Consider the following 22099-nt stretch of genomic DNA (forward strand, 5'->3'; position numbering starts at 1 on the left):
TCAGTCACTTCACATGTTGTCGTATTATGGCCATACTAGCCGTGCTGAACTTATCTAATGATAAAAATGATGAAAAGATTGGCCATTGAGCATCAGTTTACCCATAAAAATACGAAATTCTCAAAATAAACTAAATATCTTCGATCGATGTCAAGCAACATTCATGTCGTTATAAATCTTTATATCTCAAAATAATAACGGCCTCGCTTCGCATTCACAGAGAAAAAAAACACTTCCTGCCAGTGAGCGGAGCGCCAAATTTAATTTATACATAAAAAATTTCACGAAAACTATAATTTTCTCCGTATTATTACATTGGTTTATCTGTTATACTTACCTAAAAAGGGATGTTAGCATTTCCAGCACATAAGCAGGGAGAACAGGAAACCGCTCAACATCCACTTCAGAGGTCAATTTTACAAAAACATTTAAAGAATCTGAAATACATTCATAATTCCGCCAACAATCCTGAATATCCAAAAGATCCCAAGGAAAAAGATGATGAAAGCAAGAAGAGCAAATTTGTTATTATTGGATCCATAACAAACGCATATTTCATTTATTGCGTTAAAGTTGTACAAAAATTGCACAGATATAAATCCAAAATTTACAGTGCTCCAATCATAAGAGGTAAAATTCATTTTTAATATGGTTACCTATCAACACACAGGCGAATACTAAGGTAGGATAGCATAGCTTTCGCCTCATACTCTTATATAAACTCTACCGCTTACTGCCTGAGTTAGTAACTATGCCCAGACGGCCATACCTGACTGAATATTTCTTGCGTGTTTGGGGTCTCCACTCTACTACCACACCCAAACCCCTACCGGTTAGCAGAACTTCGGGCAGTCATTACCGGCCTACTGCCACTGTCTTCAGAAGTGCAAGGAAAATAATTCAGAACGTTAATTAATCACAGGCCTCACAGCTTTTAAGCCAGCACAGGACCTACCTACCTTCCTGAATTTTTCAATCCCTATATCCATATCAAATAATGTCCCCATAACAGGTGTAACAAAAGTAGACTGGCCAATGGTGTACGCTGAATTGAGGGTTCAATATGGTGAAGCCATAGCTTGTAATCAAAACGAAGTGGTTGTGATTCTCGACGGTGAGGCTTTAGGCGGCGAAGTGGAGCTGAAGAAGTATGTGGAAGAACGTTACACCATGTACTTGGCTGTCGATTATTATGACGAAATCGTAAAAGAGTTCGTCAGATTTGTTGACTCGTCTAAGGTTTGTTGCGTACCTACTTAACTACGTAGTTACTTATGTTCAGAAATATCTACCTAACTACCAGAAGGTAGCTTGTGTCCCAATTAAAATATACCTATAGGCATTAATTATTTTCAGAGACCGTTTGCCTATATGCACATTTGTATCGATGAAGAAATAATTGGTACGTTAATATTCATGGTGAGTTCTCATGCGTCCTTTCGAGTCGTATCTAGTCCTTCCGTTTGCTATTAGCAGTATCGGTAAAAAAGTCACTGTACTGCATATAAAATTATAATAGGATAATGCTTACTACCATTACTTACTTGTATTCTCGTCACCCAGTTATATGCTGATAAGGTTCCAATAACATGCGAGAACTTTCTGCGCCTATGTGTGGCTAAGAAAGGCGGCTACTGTGGGACTCCGGTCCACCGGATAGTGAAAGACGGCTGGATCCAGTGTGGTGGTTATGGACTCGAAAACACAGCGTCTTTGAGTTGCGAAAACTTCAGCATCCCTCATAACCGTAGAGGCGTACTGTGCATGGCTAATGATGGGAAGTAAGATACTAGTCTATTTATGTAAATGATAAGTGTACCTACCTACATTATTATAAAAGAAGGATATAATATCCTCATATATGACTCCAATATAGCTATAGCTATACCAATAACTGTAGTATGATATTTGCAAGTGAAATTTAAAAAGTCTGCCGAGTCTGCCGACCGATGCGCGGTGGATAGCTATTTATGGACTAAGCACAACTCCAGTAGCTGCCAGCAGAACCTAACTGTTATAAATGCAGATACAGGAGAGCCTTAACTACGGTCAATTCGTCTTTTGTACTTCCTTCCTTAAAGTAGGTACCTAATGGATTTTTCATATTTCATACTGCTAGGCACATCGACTGCTCGACTCAATTCTTCGTAATGCTACAACCGCTACCATGGATGGACTACAAATATGTGGCTTTCGGGCAACTTGTTGAGGGAGAGAAAACACTGAAGAAAATTGAAAATGTGGCAACTTACTACGAGTCGCCATTGTCCAAGATAATTATATGCAGAGCTGGGGTCTTGAACCTGTATTGCAATGATGTGCCTTTAAACTATGGCGCCATGGAATATATACAAGGTCATATTGAAGATCTGGTAGCTTTAGCGGATTATCTTTGGGAGGTAAGAATATCTAGGTAATGCTGCTGCGTTTATCGCCCATTATTCAATATAATTTTTGCCTGCCGTCTTTAGAATCTCTTGTTATTCTAGTATTATATTGTTAAAGACGGGAGGAGAAAATGATCCTGAAGAATTTTAGATGGCTCTCCATCCACCATGGATTCTAATGAATACATGTAGCTTTAATTTTATTACAGGTCATATTGAACCAAACATTTTTAGCGATGGAATTTAAGATGGTGTCACGTCTTAGCGAACGAGGAGAGGGGTATGGAGAACAAGATTTGATACAGATTTATGGAGAACAGATGGAGATGCATGCTACACAAAGGTAATAGCTTACGTTAGATGTAGGTACTTATACGCCTCTTAACAACCACAACTAACTTCCACAAGCTTCGCTTCATCTTAAAAAGTTTTCCGTTTAAATTCCGGGAAAAAGTATAAGCCTATTGTGTTAATCCATGGAATCACTTTCGTAAATAATTTCATCAATATTAGGTAAACTGCTAAATCAATAGCAGTTTATTCGTGAAAGAGTAAAAAGCATCAATCCACACTTAGGTACCTACAGTTAGTTTGTAAGTAAGTACCTATAATAAATACCTGTCTATAATAAAGTAACGCTGTTTCATAGGTTCATGGGGATCTCTCAGGAGCTAGCGAAAAGTAAAATTCAGAGTATCGCAGAGGCAGCAACACTAGCAACAGAGGATAACATTGATTTCGACGTGGAAACCTACACTTACGAAGCGGAGAATGAGACGACAGCCACTACTAAGAGTATTGTTGTGAAGCCTGAAGTGCCCTATTATATTCCGCTGACGGATGTGCCGTATCCTGGCGAAGTGGATTCTGTTTATGACTTGAAAAAGTTTGTACTCATCATAATAATAATGAATAAGAACCCAATTGTTTAAATAACGTAATAGGTTAGATTAAACGCTGAAAAGAAGTAAAATTGTGATCTACAACGTGGTGTTTTTCCAGATTACTTAAAGGCGATTACTGCTTGGAGTCTGATCTAAATCCTAATGACGAAAAAACAAAGGCCATAGTGCTAAATAAGCAAACATTTTCTCCAGAAGCTATATTTGATGACGATGTTTCTTCCGCAGCGTCTGGTATGTAGATAACTACCTACAACTCTAAAATTTAAACCGTTTGATGTTTATTTGGTATTTATTTTGATATCTATAATACTTAGTACCTACTGTAAGAATTAGGTTTTGTTTATATTATCATCATAGTTAATTTTATTGTTTTTTTCGCTTTCAGATCTATCTTTTGACTCACATGAGGAGATGCAAGCGCGAAAGTATTTGAGGTAACTAATCATTTCATTTTATATTTATTTTTATATGTTTATACCTAAGTCGCAATTTTAATTTAATACCTACGTGCCATCTACGTGTATAGAAATTGATTTATGATCATTTCTTTATGTTCAGGTTGAACTCCGACATCGCAAGTTTTGCGGGTAACATTGTGAAAGGCATCGTAAAATCAGCAAAGAATATTAATACTGAAAACTTCTTGAAGTAAGTTCTATAAACACCGAAGGGGCATTATCCAAATAATAAAATAATGCAATCATAGACGTATGAACGAATTTATTTCTGTTTCAATTAATAAATCTGTTTTTATTAATTCTAGTTCCAAAGTCATCACAGACGAAGGGTTAAGAAGATTGAGGTACGTAGGTATAAATTAATTATGATAGGTATAAAGCACCTACGATATAATGAGAACGATGTTGGGTATAAAGTTTTGTTTATTTAATTTAAGTGTTCATATTTGATCAGGTTAGCAGCAAAAGAGCAAGCTGACCCCCAAGACCATACCGAGGATAAGTAAGTTCATAGAAATAGTAGTAAGTAGATATTATATTCTATGTTCCATATGTTTTCATAAAACACATTGTTTAATTCGTATAAAACCTCGATGACACTGTAGTCCAGTCAATAAATGACTCAAAATTAGGTGTAGAGTGCGTGAGCAGGTAACTAAGCGATTCCTTCAGAAACTTGTTCAGGGGGCTTAGGTTGTTAACATACCAAAAGTCCTGACTCCTAGGTGATGAGCGGGGGGGAGGAGGGGGGGATAAAGGTACGAATTTTTGATTATTAGCTTATATCTCGAAAACGGTGCATCGGAGAGAAATATTTTCAACTAATGAAATAAAGTTCTTAAGATTATCTAAAACTTTTATATCATGTGTTTTTTTCTAATTCCTAACCGTTTTCGAGCTATAACCCTCGGAAAAAGTTGAAATTTACAAGAAAAATGTATTCATGTCAAAACATTCATAAACATTGCATCATATTGTCTAAACCTATTGATAAATGAAAAAAATGAATAGAAAAGAAGTTGTAGATTTTTAAATTCCCTTTTAGAATATATATACATATGCTGGTTAATGTCCAACCCACCTAAAGGTACAGCTATTTTCTTCTTCTTCTTCTTCTGGTGCCGTCTCCTATCGAAGGTTGGCAATCATCCTGCTGATTTCCGTCTTGGAGGCCGCCGCACGGAACAATTCTCCTGTGCTCAGCTGGAACCACTGGCGTAGATTTTGCAGCCATGATGTCATTGGCCGCCCAGGCCTCCTCCTGCCTTGTATTTTCCCCTGTGTAATTACTTGGAGGAGTTCGTACTTGGGGTTTCGCATTATGTGGCCGAAGTATTCCAGCTTGCGTCTTTTTATGGTATTCAGTACCTCTGTGCCTTTTTTATTTAATCTTTGAAGGACTGTTACATTCCGAACCTTCTGGACCCACGATATTTTGAGCATTCTCCGGTAAACCCACATCTCAAACGCTTCAAGGCGCTTGGCCATTCTCTCGGTGAGTGTCCAGGCTTCAGCTCCATATAGAAGGACGGAGAATACGTAGCATTTTGCTATACGCGTGCGTAGATTGAGGTTCAGGTTACGGTCACAGAGGACTTTTTCCATTTTTCGGAAGGCGCTACGAGCTTGTTCGATTCGGCATTTAATTTCGAGACTGTGATCTCCTTTGTCTTTGACAGCTATTTTACTCACACTTAGGGTGCTTTTCCACCAGAGATGTGCTATGCAGCTATGCTGCGAAGATGTGATATCTACGCTACGAAAATATGTGACCGTTTCCACCAATACTACGCTAGGTAGCTGTGCGAGGAAGATGCGCTACGAAGATGCGCCGCCGCAAAGTAGCTGTGCGGGAAAGATGCGCATCTCGAGCTATGCTATGTATCGCTAGTAGGGAAACAACGGGGGCGGCGGCGCCATAGCTACACCACTCGCGATGGTCCATAGCACATATCCATAGCACGCATCCATAGCACACATCCATAGCACGCATCATTCCATACAAAAAACATATCTTAGTTGAATCCGTTTCCACCAGTGCTAAGCTATGTGCACCAATAATTATGATTGGTGGAAATCAAACGCATCCATAGCATCGTAGCATAGCACATCTCTGGTGGAAAAGCACCCTTAATCTTACTAATTCGGTGAGCTATGTCAGTGACTTTACCAAAATGCAAGTTTAAAATAGCTCTAACTTTAGGCGGGTTGGACATTGACGAGCATATGTAATATATTCTAAAAGGGAATAAAAAAATCTACAACTTCTTTCCTCTTCATTTTTTTCGTTTATGAATTGGTTAAGACAATATGATGCAATGTTTATGAATTTTTTGACATGAATACTTTCTCTTGTAAATTTAAATTTTTTCCGAGGGTAATAGCTCGAAAACGGTTAGTAATTAGAAAAAAACATATGATATAAAAGTTTTAAATAATTTTAAGACCTCCATTTTAGTAGTTTGTAATATTTGTCTCCGATGCACCGTTTTTGAGATATAAGCAAAAAACCAAAAATTCGTATCTTTATCCCCCCCTCTTCCCCCCGCTCATCACCTAGGAGTCAGGACTTTTGGTATGTTAACAACCTAAGCCCCCTGAACAAGTTTCTGAAGGAATCGCTGAGTTACCTGCTCACGCACTCTACACCTCATTCCTTGACTGGACTACTGGGCTAGTTTACATTGAGCTTTTTAAAGCCCGCTCTACACTCGCGCCGCGAACCCCCGCGAAGGTATGAGTGTAGATGTTGTTCACGCCTTCACGTTCACGGTCGCGGTTCGCGGAGTTCCCGTGCCATGGCGGTTTTTTGGCCCGCGACAAAGGGTACGCGGCGCGCGAATGCAACAACTATACTCGCTGTTTTTTCCATATATTTTCATTGAAGTTGCGAAGCTTCGTGAGTTTGGAGGGACACAGTTGTGGGCAAACCGCTGCGTAAATTCACGCCGCGGATTCACGGAGCGAATTCGCGGCGCGATTGTTGAGCGGGCTTAACAATCTGCTTTTCACTATCCGATAAAAAACGGTTAAACTCCCATTTTACGGATTTAAACTTGCTGACTACATAGTAGATAGTAAACTATCACTGTGTCATGCCAGCCTTTACTAGTACTTACTTCTTGGTAGGTCAATAACCTAATTTTTTCTGTTTCCCAAAATACCTACCTTATATGACAAACCCGCTCATCATCATTATTATTTCATGCCATATCTGCAGAAAAGTGTCGATATCAGCCCGTGCGGCGCGACACAGCGCTCGCGCCATCCAGCGGCGGCCGACCGGGTTCATCCGACACTACGACATAGACGAGCTGGGGTCGCAGAGTAGCATGGACCGCGTCACTGAGGGGAGCAGGTACAGTGCAGCGAGCACCGGATTCGATACTATTTTCGAATCTACACGAAGGTTCACTTTTACCAAACGCTAAATGTAATTAACTCAAATTTTAAATACATTTTGTACTAACTGACAGGCTACTAAATACGTTTAGCGTTTGGTGAAATTCCACCTAACATATGGAAAAAACAAATACGCAACGTTAACGGAGGTTCGAAACTTGTGCTCGCGACTCAGGTCCCCGCCGGGAGGGGGTAAACTAGGTCTTAGCACTCTCGATATTAATAGCGTAACAAGGGATTGTTAGTTGTGGATGGTAGGTATTTTGATAATATGTATTTCAGTTCATTATCCAGAAAGACAATGAAATTACGAGACGATGCGACATTCGCAGACGCCGCGCCCTCTCGATACATTTTTATGCAATTTAGAAGCACAGTTTCCTCGTCTCCTCCTTTCCTTCTGCGAGAAGCTTCTGTTTTTTTTGTTGTTAGCATCTCGTCTATTTGACGCCTTTTCAGTGTGTTTTGTGCCTTTTACCATTTAGCGCAATATGTGTGTGTATACTTCTAAATCCATCAGGAAAGTCCGTATAGCCAGTGAATGGAAGGTGGATGAGGCTGAGGAAGACGAGGCCGGCCCGCCGTCGGCCCTGCAGAGACTGTTCGACCAGGTCGCGCGCGCCTTGTGCAATGATGATGACCAGCCGCTGAGGGATCCCAAGTTAGTCTCCATTAACTATTCATAAGTTATTTTTTGAGTATAACAAGCTCAGAAAGAATTTAATAAATAATAAATATTTTTGGGCCATCTCACACACGGCAATCAGACCCCAAGCTAGGTAGAACCTGTGTCATGGGTGTCGGACAGCTGATATATCGACACACATACACAGATAGATACGAAGACCCAAGTTCAAATATCTGTCTTTAAACAAACATCTGCCCCAGCCAGGAATCGAACCCGGGACCTTCGGCATAGCAGTCAGGGGCACTAACCACTACACCACTCAGCCGTCAAATAATGCCCCCACTGACAAAAATATTTTACGTTTTTGGTGTGTGTCTGAATTTTTTAAATGCTCAATTACTTCAGGTCATCAAACGAAATGAAGCAAAAGTTCCTAATGATGAGATGTTCCCCGCTGTCCTGCTTGCACTACGGCGGCGACGACCAAACATTGCAGAACTACCCGCCAGAAGGAATATTACGCGACAACTTACTAGAAATCCAGCACGGAAAAGCGTTAGAACGAAACATATCAAACGATTACGTCAGAGGCATAGAGGAGGTTCAACAGAAATTTGGAAAAAGATCTCTGAGGGCTATAGAGTTTGCAAAGATCAGGAGGTCTATAACTGTGCAGCAATATCAGGAAAGAAACAGGGAAAGGCAAACACTGATTGGCGTTGGGAAACCAAACGCATTTCATGAACAGCTGTAGTTTGCGTGAAGTGTCCAAATTTTATTATCAAGTGCACTTGCACTGAATATGTTATGCTCGTTTTTTATGTAGGTTATCTATTGTTTTTTTTTGAGAATTTTTGTTAACAAGTTTTAAATTATAGTTCAAAAATTAAACGAATTCGTAAAATCAACATTTTATTAACACAAGCACTGCACCCTAATTTCCCATGACGATATCAAAATAATATTAATACTATTAATTATAGTTGTTGTTACAACAAAGATACATTATCACAATGTCAACTTACGTTGCAACATTTGACTTGATGAGGGTAAACTGTTATTATGCTGTTATTCTAATATACAAAAGTGATCACATTCTAACAGCTTACATAAATAAATCATAGTTTTTTTACCACTAATGTTACTTACATTTACGCAACCATTCGAAAATTCCGCAATGGCACTCTCCATAAGTAATTAATCAGTCACATAATTCATTATTCATTTGGTCAATAAAACGGCTTGTAAAAACGATATGCCTTCAATAAACAATTATTAATTTTTAACTTGAACCGTTTGGAACAAGCCATTTTAGTTCATTTATATCAATATCACACATGCATAGACTATAATTGATCTACCTTCCGGTCGGCGGCCATGTTGAGTCTATGGTTCGTTTCGCGTGTTTTCTCCCTTGTCTATGGTCTAGTGTCCGTGGCCGTGGCCGAGTGCGCCGAAGCCGTTGGTCTGGCTGGATCCTCTATGGTCCGTGTTGATGGTGGCGCCCTCTCCGTTGTTGTTGTCGTTGGGACTGCCTCGGTTTTCCAGCTGTTGCTGCCACATGGACGCGTAAATGCCGCCCTGGGCTAGGAGAGCGTCGTGGCTGAAATAAGAATGGTTTTTATCAGTTTACATAATGAGTCAAGGTGCAGGAACTAGCATACCCATAATAGAAGAGTATCAGTCGATTTGTGCTATCAATGATCTAACCATCGATAGCGGGGCCACACCTCTGTAGTTAATGTAGTTATGTATATTTGAGCTTAGAGTTGAGTTAGAGATATAACGTCCGTAAATTAAGAAACAATATTAAAAATGCCCATCAGACTCATTCACTCGTCTCATTTCATTCGATCTGTCTTCGGTAATTACAATCAAATGTATATCAATAAAAAATAGATACTCACTTGCCCCTCTCAACGATCTCTCCTTCACTCAGCACTAGTATCTCATCTGCGTGGATGATGGTAGACAGTCTGTGCGCGATGATCAGCGTCGTTCTGTTAGCGCAGACTCGTGCTAGCGCCGCCTGAAATGTGCGTGTAATGTAAGATATAGTTACAGGTAAATAGTTGCTAAATTAATATCGACACTTATTACATTCATACAAAAAAAAACATTGAGTGTAACAGATTGTGTTTTCATCATTTGCACAAACGCAAAACATAATAATAGTACAGTAAAAATCAATCGTATTAATTTTTCGCAATATGTACTTTACGATTATGACCGCTAGAGGCGCCACTTTCCACGAAAAAACAAAACATGTTAAAAATACCTGTATATTCCTCTCAGTGTTGGTATCCAGAGCGGACGTGGCCTCGTCCAGTAGCACGATCGCGGGGTCCTTGAGTATTGTCCGCGCGATCGCTATCCGCTGCTTCTCACCTCCACTTAGCCTTAGACCTCTTTCTCCCACCTGCAAATACATACTTAGTACTTACTATAATTATTGGGATTGGATGCCCTAAACCCTGCTGAATTGACGACAATAGATATTTAGCCAGCTGAATTGATTGAATTGACCAACACAGGCATGGTTAGATGACGAAGGAGTAGGACAGAGTGTTATATGGTTAGATGAGCCACGATTACGGACTATAAACCGATTTACAATACATGGTAAAAAGTTATATGTGTGATGAAAACCATGCAGTTCAGCGTGTGCCAGTATCAGTTCTATCCTACAGATAACTTTAGACACGGTGAAACCGGAGTTGAATCTCAATACTATACTATAGTATACTTGCCTGAGTGTCATAAGCGTCTGGGAATGTGAGTATTCTGTCGTGAATGTCTGCGTTCTTGGCAGCTGAAATTACGTCAGCTGTAGAAGCATCCAGTCGTCCGTACAGTATGTTGTATCTGTAATAAATAAATAAGCAGCTTTTAATGGAGAAGATAACCGGTATAAAAGTGGCAGCCATATTAGTTTAAATGAATTTCACGCTCACATTATTATGCTAAATTAAGCTTTAGAGAGCAGCCTTTGATTATCCCTAAGCCTGCCAGATTTAAACTTTCATCATGTAAAGCGTATAGTTACAGAATGTAACGTAATATACGTTACATTCTGTAACTATACGCTTTTATATTGTATACATTATTTTATATTGTATCGGTGGCAAACTAGGGAACTATACTAAGGATTGTCACCGTGAAAGGTGATTGACCAGTCAAATTAGCGTCAGTAGCTGATTGCCCAGGGAACGCCGGTAGGTCATACTTCACTTAAGGAAGCATATTCAAGCACCCCTACCTGACAGAGTTATTAAACAGCACAGTATCTTGGGGAACCACTCCTATATTCGCTCTGAGCGAGGCCTGCGTCACGGAGCGCACGTCCTGGCCGTCCACAGTCACCGCGCCCTCGTTCACGTCGTAGAAGCGGAATAGGAGGCGCATTACGGTTGATTTGCCCGCGCCGCTGGGGCCGACCTGGGGGTGGGAATTATGTTTAGATTAAGTATGGATTGAAGGCTTGTGTTGCAAAAAGAATATTCGCTTTTGCATTCGAGTAGGGCGGAAATTATACTGAATGTCACTATATAGTACATTTACCAGAACGCACAACCCCTGTAGCACGACACGCATCAAGCGCACGAATTGTCTTAAAGCTTTTATATCGAGTTCACTATCGGGGCCGCAAGTCGTCAAATTATATCGTGTCTTGCCGTGGGCGTTTTGCGTATCGTGCTACGGGACCTGAAGGGTCTACACGGGTTCTTAATCGTCGTTGATAAATATCACTATTGTGAAACGCGCATAAAACGAGTTTATCGACGTCGATAACGAGCCCGAGTAGCGGCCGTGGGTCACACCTTTCGAAGTAGTAAGTATCCCAATACACCATAGCTACACTTACTAAGGCAACAGTGGTCCCAGCAGCCACCTTAAAGCTGACATTCTTCAGTATGAGCTTCTCGGGCCCGTAGCCGAACGACACGTGCTTGAACTCGACGGCGCCGCCGCGCACGCGCAGCTCGGGCGCGCCCGCCGCGTCCTTCACTCCGAGTGCACTCGCATCAGAGGGAACATGCTCTCAACATCCTCATTCAGCCACTGTACCACCAAGGACACATTGACAATCAAAAATCCTCAAGCAGCATTGCTTATCTGCCAAATACCTGTCAGATCCATACAAATCACGTCAGATTTGACAGATGAGCAATTGGATTGTCTATTACTAATGAGTCAGTGGTAGTAAGATATTTTAGCACTATGCAATGGCCCTAGATAGTGCATAAGGCATAGTTGCAATAACATTCCCTAGCTCTACTTACCAGGGCAACAGGAAATGCCAAGAGTCACTCTGCTTATACATACTGGATACGCTTCTCAAACAGTTCAGTATCCATTCACTTTCCCAATATACCACACCAACACACACTCACCAAGGCAACAGTGGTCCCAGCAGCCACCTTAAAGCTGACATTCTTCAGTATGAGCTTCTCGGGCCCGTAGCCGAACGACACGTGCTTGAACTCGACGGCGCCGCCGCGCACGCGCAGCTCGGGCGCGCCCGCCGCGTCCTTCACGTCCGAGTCCACTCGCATTAAGTCGAACATGTTCTCCATGTCGACGAAGTTCTTCTGGATCGCTCTGTTGGTTGGGAAATGGATAGGTTGAGGCCCCATTGGTGCGTTGCGGTACGTTGCCTAAAAATATATGGCAGCGACTACGCAGCCTAACAATGGGGCTTCGCTTGTAGGTAATTATGAATCATCTCGCGCGTTAGAGGAGTGAGGGTTTTCTGTTTATTTTTATGAAACAAGTGAGTACCTATATGTATAAAAGAACATTGAAAGTTAATAATAAAACAATATGAAAATAATGGACGAACTCATAGTCATGACATCGTCCTCTCTCTCGCTGTAACTATAAGGCAGTCAATGCAAGAAGTATTACTTATGTAGCGGCCACCACTTTCATATTGTTTATTTACGGGAGTTAAACAGCAGAAATATTATGAGCTTGTGACTCCTAATTAGACTTTTGTGTCAGCACAATGAGAATTGAGTTTGGAGGTACACTAAAGTTCTTAATTCTGTAAGAGTCTAACGGAGACATGTTGCATTAACTGTAATATGTGATAACATGAATTTACCTGTAATAGGTTCCGAACCAGTTCAACGGCACATATAACTGTATGATGTAGGACGCAAACAGTACGTAGTCACCGACAGTCAACGACTTCTCGTCTACTACCAGAGACACGCAGAGCAGAGAACCCGCCAGAAGACCTTAAATCATAACGAATAATTATTAAAATACTTCAGCAAAAATAAGGGGGGTGTCCGTAAATAGTAAAAAATTATCGCAGTTAACGGATTTTGGATATTGCTTGTGAATTCATTTCGGAAAATAAAGACGAAAGAAATGACAAAGCATACCAAGAAATAAATTGATAAGCATAGAGTGTAAAATGTGTTGTTATGGATTTTGATTCGATAAAAACGTGCCATTTGTATTGTAAATATTTAGTTTAAATTATCGATATAAAGTTAGCAAACAAACCTACCTGAGCATATTATTACGTTCTGTAGTGTGTTCAATATGTTCAACGTAATCAAAGATTTAAATTCTTCTCCCTGTAAAAAATAATAAAAATAAATTATAAAATCTGTTAAATCATCTGTGTTGATCTCAACAACATTGAGCTTTACAAATTACTAATGCCAACTTTATTATTTCAGTTTCTCAATATAGACAACCTTCTATCGTCTAAGCCTATCGCACTACCAATCACTTTTTCAACATCACCAAATGTTAACTCGTAGAAAATGCTACTAGCATTAGGTTCGAATTGGTATCGATTTACTTTGTGCAATAAATAATTTAATAATAATAATTTTAAACATTATAACAAACAACTGTACCTGATATTTAATAATAGCGTCCTTATACGACACCACCTCATAGTTCTCTGCACCGTAGTATTTGACAGTCTCGTAGTTGAGCAGCGAGTCCACTGAGCGCGCCTTCTGGTCATTGTCCGCTTGGTTCATGCGCCTCTGGAACTTTGTGCGCCATTCTGTTACCGCTATCGTTATGACTGGAATAAATGTGGACAAGATGATAAACAGTACAAATACACACTGTAGTATAAACACAGTTTTGTTTCATTTAGCTAGGTACATACAACTGACACAAGCTTTACTTAAAAACTTATATGTATAATTCAGAGCCGAAACGAAAGAGTCGGCACGGTTATCAGTGTCACATTGGAATAGTTTGAGTTTGAACGACGACGATACTGAAGTTTGTATTTGTGTTTTGAATGTCTCGTCAGTTATTGGCATTCGTAAATCTGTGTTACAAAAAACACAGATCCTTTTAAGACACAATACAAAATTTATTGTGTCTGATTAACCACAACAATAATTATAAACGCTTTCGTTAAAAAGTAATATACTCACAAATATATAGAATCATAGTTGAAAACACGATCAGTCCAAACCAGATGTTGAAAGCGTGAATGAAGTACGCGACCGCTATCACTATATCCACTAGCGTAGGCGTTATAGAGAACAGTATGTACGACAGCAGGTTGTCTATGGAATCCGTGCCTCGGTCCATGACCCTCAGGACTTCCCCGGTCTTACGAGACAAATGCCATCTTAGTGGTAAACCGTGGAGATGGCGAAATAGTTCCAGCTGAAAAATTAATGGTATTTGTTAGGTGATCTGGTTGAAAATCAAGACAATACGTTGTGGGTTAAGACGCTATATCTGTATTTTTATATGGACTATATGCGGCACATTACATAAAACTAGCATCCACTGTTTGTAAAGAAATCAGAGAGAGAACAACTTGTGGAAGCTCCGTCTGTAAACCTAATATCTGTCCGAAGGCCAATATCAAACGGATCACTGGACTGACGAAATTAGACAGGTAGCTCGCAGCGGTTTCATGAGGAAGGTTGAGAATATACTGTAATAGCGCTCTGTGTTAGAGAACTATGTACAGCAGGGAACCAGTGTTAAAAACCACTGATTAAAAAGTTTTTACATTTAATTTCTCACCTGAATCTCCCTAGTAGTGTACTGTTGAACTTTAATCCAGAGATATGATCGCAAATTATTAAGCAGCCCCATGCCTCCTGTGCCGCCACCTTGCAGGAACTTAAACAGCACGTATATCACCACCAGGTCCCATCGGAACAGGAGCGGAGGGATCGATATGCTGTCCACTGTAAGCGGGAAATGTTGGGGGTTTTTATTATGGAGGTGAGCTGAGTGTAATAAATGTAAGTATGGATTTGATTTGTCAGTCTTAAGTAAAGGTCAGAGTTGTTTAGTCTAGTGACCACAAATATACAAAATGTAACATGGAAAGGCTTGCCAGAATGCCTAATGTTCGAGCAATGAAAACACTAATAATGCACTTAACGATATTTCCACCAATAAAAGGTTGGCTAGAAGAAATAGCTTTGCGCGGCCACAGGAATGGTCAGACTCGATTCGGAAGAGGTGGTAGCGTGTGACGAATACAATCTAGTACTCGATTCCCGCTAGTAGAATCGGTTATTCAATACCTTAAATGAAGAATTGAAATTAAATTAACTCACCAATCAGCTTATTGTAAATGGGCACGTATAAGTTGATAACTCTTCCGGCCACCAGCAGCAGGACACAGACCATGACGTGCACTTGAAGGCACGCACTCTTGCGAGGCCATAGGAACGGGAGTAGAGTGCGTAACTTGCTGAACACATTGCGGAATGTCGAGCGGTTTTCGTTCTGGAAATGAAGTTATTATTAAAGACGATGCTGAAGTGTAGATATTATTTATGTGTAAAAATAAGTATACAAATACAGGCGGTACAGTTGTTCAGAATGATCCCCAGAGTCATCCCCTGCGGCTTAGTATACCACTTTTACAACCTTTTTTTTATTTTTTAAAGTCTTTTTAGTTTCCCACTGCTAGGCAAAGGCCTCCCCTTTTTACAACTTTAATTATTATTTTTGTGTAGACAAAAACAGTACACAATATTGCAGATTTTATGCTATCGTATAGGATAGGAGTTCTCATGTGAATTGTGGTGAAATCAATGATAAAATCATAGAAATGATAGTTATGAAGAATGAGAAAGGTCAGGATTTTTTTTAGTTAATGTTATGAGTTATGCTCCTTTTTCATCCATGTTAATATGGTTTAAAAAGTTAATATCGTGCGTTGCATTTTCTAGCGATTGTAATTTACCGACGCGCATTCCACTTGAGCCCCTTTAAATATCAAAATATATTTCCAGGAAAAAACTAAGCACATTTTAAGTGTTGGAAAGGTATATTGCGACTGGATAAGCATTTGCGTGCAATATTGTACATGCGTGATAAATTGATAATAATTAGCTTGTTTATTACACTCAACAATGATTATGATTTCGAGTTAGGGTGCTTACATAGAGAATCGGGTTCCCTGTACCGGTAACCTGATTATGAGAAAGCGCTCATGACAACATCCGGGAAATGCTCTGTGAGTGAACGCTTTCGCATAACCAGGTTACCGGTACAGGTAGATACAGGGAACCCGATTCTCTATGTAAGCACCCTTAAAATAATTGACGGGTATAAAGACCTGCAGACCCGATACAAAATGTAAATAATAGCTAACGCATCTTATTAGCTGATTGTTAAAAAATCGTAAAAAAATACTTAAGTCACAAAATGTATGAAATAATACCGAATCGATGTCTCACAGGGATTTGACTGTACGGATATAGGTACTGCATTACGATCTATGAGTTGATGGGTGCGGCCGTGAACAGTCTGAAAATTACATTACAAACAATCAGTAAGATTACTCATAGGTATCATAAACACCTGTACAAGACTAACCCATACCTAAGTATGTAATAATAATAAATAACTTCATTTAATCCTAAATAACGCCTACAAAAGAGGAAGAACAAAACATAAATAAAATGTTTATTGGTATTTTCTACTTTCAGACTGTTCACTTACCTTGAAAACGATCTGTGACATCTCAAAATTTGGAATTTCATTGCAAATGTGATGTGTGTAAATATAAATATGTAAAACACGTTTACTAATCATGCATTGTAACCTTTTTGTTAATTATAAAGTCATTTCCAACTGCACAAACTACAAATTGATTTTGATATGGGCATAACATTCTAACCTAAAATAAATAAAACTTGAAAATGACAAAGACACGGTAATTTTTTTCGAAGTCAGAAATCAGCAAAGAGGAGGTATTTTATTATGTCTATGACTTATGTAATGCTCAAAATATTGACTCTATTAACGTAATGCAAATGCAGAAGTGCGAGTTTTTCAGAGTTTTTACATGGTTTTTACTTCGAGTGAGAGTCGCCACCTAGCGAGATACGCGCTGCATTAGCTTTGCGTCACGATTGTCGATTTTCACTGCTCGATCGGTTTAGAAACATCTATACTTGCCCCCCTCAGTATCGTGAGGAAATTTGACCATGGTACATTTCCCACCATGGCTGTGTTTAACAGCATGCGGACTTGATCACGCATGCGGGATGGTCCCGTACGCGTTCATACAAGTATCTACTGTAACGCATGGAATATGTACGCGAGACGCGGGAAAATGGCGTGATAAAATCCGCATGTTATTAAACACAGCCTGCTGATGATAGTATTACCCTGAAACACATACCCTGGGCGGAATATTCCGTCGCATGTCATCATTGTCGAGATACTCGAACTGGTGCATGATGCCAGGAGCCCTCAGCCCCAGCACGAATATCGCCATGCACGACACGTAGCGGCCCACGAACAGCGCCATCTCTAGGCGGTCTTGGAGACTGCGGAGGAACGTGAGAAATATGTTATGATGGAAAGTATAGTTTGATGGCAACTTGGCAAGCTATAGATCGCATCTAGTGGCATGCTTTGGGAGAGGTGTGCGTCCAGCAGTAAACTGCTATAGGCTGATGACCTTAGGCAAGATCCCTGGCTGATGATGATGATGATGTGAGCAAGATCATATATCTGTACGAAAAAGAAAGAAGCTACATTACAAAGTAAACAAGTTACATTATACAGTAAATAAACGATAAGATTTAAACATAATATAACTTGATTGAATCCAAACAAAAAAATACGTTACGGTTCAAAATAGTCCACTTATTATGATTTAATTCTATACAAGAAAAATATATAAATAACTGTATTTATCTACCAATAAAAACATTGTCACTCTGTTGAGATATATATATATATATATATAACGTTATCATGAAAAAAATAATTGAAAAGCAATATCAATAAACATTACACCTCATTGACTTGCAATGTTTACAAAACATTCAGATAAAAAACCTTCATGTAAGCGCTAAGTACTTTAGGTATCCTTTGTGGTAATCAATAAATTTACGAGAACAAGTAGTGGTCGCGTGACAAGGACACAACACAGTAGTTCATTCATAGATAAACACAATATTCACTGTTTATAACAGATTGTTGTAACAGCACAAGCTGAGAAAATGTCCACTGATTATTAGAAGAACAAAATACTCTTTTTCTGTTTAAAACCAAACAGACTGTACAGAAAACACGTAGAAAGCTGACTACCAGTAGATCTCTCAGTATTTTTTAAAGAAACAAAATTATTAACTAATGGAAATAAATCCATACAGACACTTATCGGATTTAATAACCAGTTGTCTACTTGTATACCTCATCATCAGCCTATATGAACCCACTGCAGGGTCTCCTATACATGCTATGCCAAGTAACATGGTCCTGTGCTACACTCATCCAGTTTGGTCCAGTTACTTTCTTAATGTCATCAGACCAACGGGTCGGCGGTCTACCGACAAAATCATCATCAGACCGTAATCGTCCGCTACAGAGTCTCTCATAGTTGTAGGTATACATACTATTAGTATTTTAACACGCTTCAAAACTTACTCCTTCAAATGCCACCACCAGCCCTCCTTATTCAGGTTCAGGAAGGACAGGTTCTCGGCCACAAACACCAGGGCCCAGAACACGAGCAGCACAAACCCGTGGCCCCGCGGCGGCACCGACGGCAGCAGGAAGCGCCGCTCGAGGATGGCCAGGTAGGCCGACAGCGGGAACGCTATCAGGTTCATTGATAGTGCCACTATCTGTAGAGGGAACGGGGAAAGAGTTTAAATACATGTGTGGTATTATATTCTATTCTGAGGGGATGTGAAGCTCATGAGGCTCCCTCGAGTGGAACCTTTGTAGGTACATATTTCCCTAATTTCAGCTCAACCAGTGTAAACTGGAGTAGAAAGCCTTGATGTTGTAAAAGCTGAGGTAGGCACTCTGTAGGTCTAATAATAGATAATGTCGTTTCTGTAGTAGGTGGACATGCTATGTAATGTACCTATGGTAGTGTTTTTGTGGTGTTGTAATGTTTCTGGTATAGTATAGTATACTATACGACACCTAAATTACTTTTTGAAATTACTCATGTATGATACTCAGAAATTGGTCTATAGGTACATGTAGTTATCTCAAACGACAGCTTCTCAGCTTCTAAGGGAACAAGTAAAGGTGCTAGATACATTTATCCCAATCCTCATTCACCCGAGGCTGCGAAACATGTCTAACCTACTTTTATTATTACTTAGTTAATCATAATTGGAGAGAGTGAGCATATAAAAAGTGAGCATACGTACAATATGTAAATTACTTATTTATTAGCATATGCAAGACTATTTATTGAAATATGTAGTGCATGAATTTGATGACCAGAGAGTAATTAGTGATCGTTTAAAGATAGTTAGATTATTTCCTTTTAAACAAAATAAATACAGATAGGATATTATCAATGAAGTGATTTTATATTGTACAAAATATGTAGAAATATAATATTATTCAAGGCCACTTTAACTCCCGATAAGTTAATAAAACTACTACCTATAAATAGCTGTTGTGGTATGCTAGATAATAGCTTTAAGTAACATTCCTAATCAACTTATGATAATCCTTAACTTAGCCGTGTACTCAACGATTTATTGATATCTTCTAATTCTAATGTTTGTTACATATCGATTCATAGCTTTGCACTATTTATCATAATACATTATAATAGGTACAATTAATTACACACTCACTATCCAGAAGTGAAGGTCAAACAAAATTCTTTTGTCATAAAAGTTATGACTGCTATTATTGTTTCGTTTCCTACTGTATCCTTTCCTATCTAACCATATCGTCAATACAGATGGTACATTATAATATGCTGTATGACTAACATATTAGTCATTCCTATTATTTTACACTTGGTTGTGAAATATATTGATTTACATTTAATATTTCGACGACCAAATGGTGCAGATGTTTGTTAGGTTTTTTATTAACAATAAAAACTAATTCATGAGAGCTGGAATAGGTATGTTAAATGCAGACATAGAATCGTGGTTAACATGCTCCAAATTTCGTAAAGTGTGTTCTCCTACATAATACAGCATAAAAGTTAAACAAATATGTACCATATATCCATAAACATGTCCTCCTTTGAACATGAACGCCTGCAGCAGAAACCGAGTGATGGCTAGAACGGGAATGAACAGGGTGAAGCACAGTTGAACGGCAAACAACCGGGAGCTTCTCACATCCATCACTTCTGTGGCATACCTGGAAATTATGCAATTCAATATGTGACAAGTATTTTGACTGTTATAATATGTTTAAAGGTTGTCTGGCAGAGATTGCTATAAATAATAAGACAGGTGGTCTTCTTTGTAGTGTTTTATTTTTAAGTTCTTATTTTGTCATTTTGGTTCTTTGTGCAAATAAAGTATTGTATTGTATTTATCAATGAACCTAGCAATATTTTTGGAATGTAATATTTATAAATACAAAGATAATAATTTACTGATAAAATAAAAACCTATCTCTACGTGACTACAAATTATAAGATAACTATTAATATGCCTATATTACTGTAATTGAATGGCATGATAATTTAACTTAAAATCCTAAGTAATATTATAAATGCGAAAGTAACTGTGTCTGTCTGTCTGTTACTCTTTCACGACAAAACCACTGAACGGATTTGAATGAAATTTGGTATACATACGGTCTAGACCCCGGGAAAGAACATAGGCTACTTCTTATCCCGGAATCCCCACGGGAAAACTTTTTAAGGCAACAGTTAGTACTTTATAAATACCGTCTATTATTATTGGTGTGAAATTAATATTCTTGAAGGGATACAGCGGGCATGGAAATTGGAAACACATGGATATCATATTCATTTCTACACAGTAGAATCAGTCTTTATTTCAAAACAGTTGATAACACTTATACAATATTAGATATTACATGCATTATGGTCAGAGTAAGTGCTCATACTCAGATAATGGAAAAAAGGTAGTAGGTCTAGGAATTGTGGTATTTGAGAATGTGTAATAGGGAAATAATTTGGTGCATTGCAAATTGTTCAGTTCCAATAAACCTAAGTTTGTTTTATTTATATTCACAAAACATATATTTTTTATGTAATAAGGTTAATTAATGCTGAAGTTAATTGATAAATTATTTATAAACCTTGAACTTTAATCATACAATTGGTACTTTACAATTGAATGTAAAAACAGTTAACTAATCGAAGTCTGTGATCAAAGTGGATTTTCATTTCAGTTTCAGGATTTTTATGTATACTTACCTTTTGATAATAGAAAAATATTTGCTAATCATTTCAGCTACTTACAGTATTAGATGTTATTATTACTCTTACCTTTTATACATGACTATTTGTATGATTCCGAAAATCAGAAGGAAACCACCAATGATGGCAGCCGAAGCCGTTTCCATGAAGCACTGGGAGATGCCATGGTCTACCCACACTTCCCCCAGGGTAACATTAGGAGGACAATATTTTATATCCATCTGAAACAATATTTATTTCCACATTGAGCTGAGCTTTTTCCAGTCTTACAATTTTAGATGATAAAAATACGCAAAATGCGGCTGTTCTAAAGTTAGATAGCAATATTTACGTTTTGAGCGGCATCAAAATCGACATAACAAAATATTTTTCCTACGCAAACAATGTATTATTTCTATTGAACTTACGTTGACGGGCAGGTTTTAAGCAGCTATTAAAAATAAACTGTGTGATAGCTTAATTATTTATTAACTTTAGCTCCAAAATTACTTAATCACGATTTTATTTGCGATTCCATTGAAATTCATCATCATGAAACATGAAAATCTGAAATGAAAATGAGTTTGACAGTTTGACAATTAATTGACAGTTGACACTTGACAGCTGGAAAAATAAGTCATAGACAATGAAAACATAGACCATTTTCGATATCCTTACACATCCAATTTCGTCGG

General features: G+C 38.7%; 2 protein-coding genes across 2 annotated transcripts; one reads left to right on the top strand and one right to left on the bottom strand.

Annotated features, from left to right (window-relative positions):
• The first annotated feature begins 241 nt into the window (after positions 1 to 241).
• LOC105389451 lies at positions 242 to 8688 on the top strand. Its single transcript, XM_038115132.2, has 15 exons — positions 242 to 630; positions 1013 to 1239; positions 1357 to 1419; positions 1564 to 1781; positions 2120 to 2399; positions 2597 to 2730; positions 3037 to 3273; positions 3390 to 3523; positions 3678 to 3726; positions 3851 to 3940; positions 4056 to 4094; positions 4205 to 4252; positions 6971 to 7108; positions 7673 to 7813; positions 8186 to 8688. The coding sequence occupies exons 1-15, from the start codon at positions 348 to 350 to the stop codon at positions 8532 to 8534; spliced, it is 2430 nt and encodes an 809-aa protein (XP_037971060.2). The 5' UTR covers positions 242 to 347; the 3' UTR covers positions 8535 to 8688.
• Positions 8680 to 21993, bottom strand: LOC105389441 (ATP-binding cassette sub-family B member 6). The gene is made up of 17 exons (XM_048622589.1): positions 21833 to 21993; positions 21495 to 21646; positions 20245 to 20389; positions 18689 to 18888; positions 17433 to 17580; positions 15352 to 15523; positions 14807 to 14973; positions 14200 to 14437; positions 13660 to 13835; positions 13302 to 13371; positions 12888 to 13023; positions 12175 to 12382; positions 11040 to 11218; positions 10531 to 10645; positions 10059 to 10199; positions 9688 to 9809; positions 8680 to 9383 (listed from the first exon to the last, which is right to left on the bottom strand). Exons 2-17 carry the CDS (start codon positions 21644 to 21646, stop codon positions 9206 to 9208), a joined length of 2547 nt encoding a protein of 848 aa, XP_048478546.1. The 5' UTR covers positions 21833 to 21993; the 3' UTR covers positions 8680 to 9205.
• Between the last annotated feature and the right edge of the window lie 106 nt (positions 21994 to 22099).

The sequence above is a fragment of the Plutella xylostella genome, chromosome 8, assembly GCF_932276165.1.
Source record: "Plutella xylostella chromosome 8, ilPluXylo3.1, whole genome shotgun sequence".
Taxonomy (NCBI): Eukaryota; Metazoa; Arthropoda; class Insecta; order Lepidoptera; family Plutellidae; genus Plutella; species Plutella xylostella.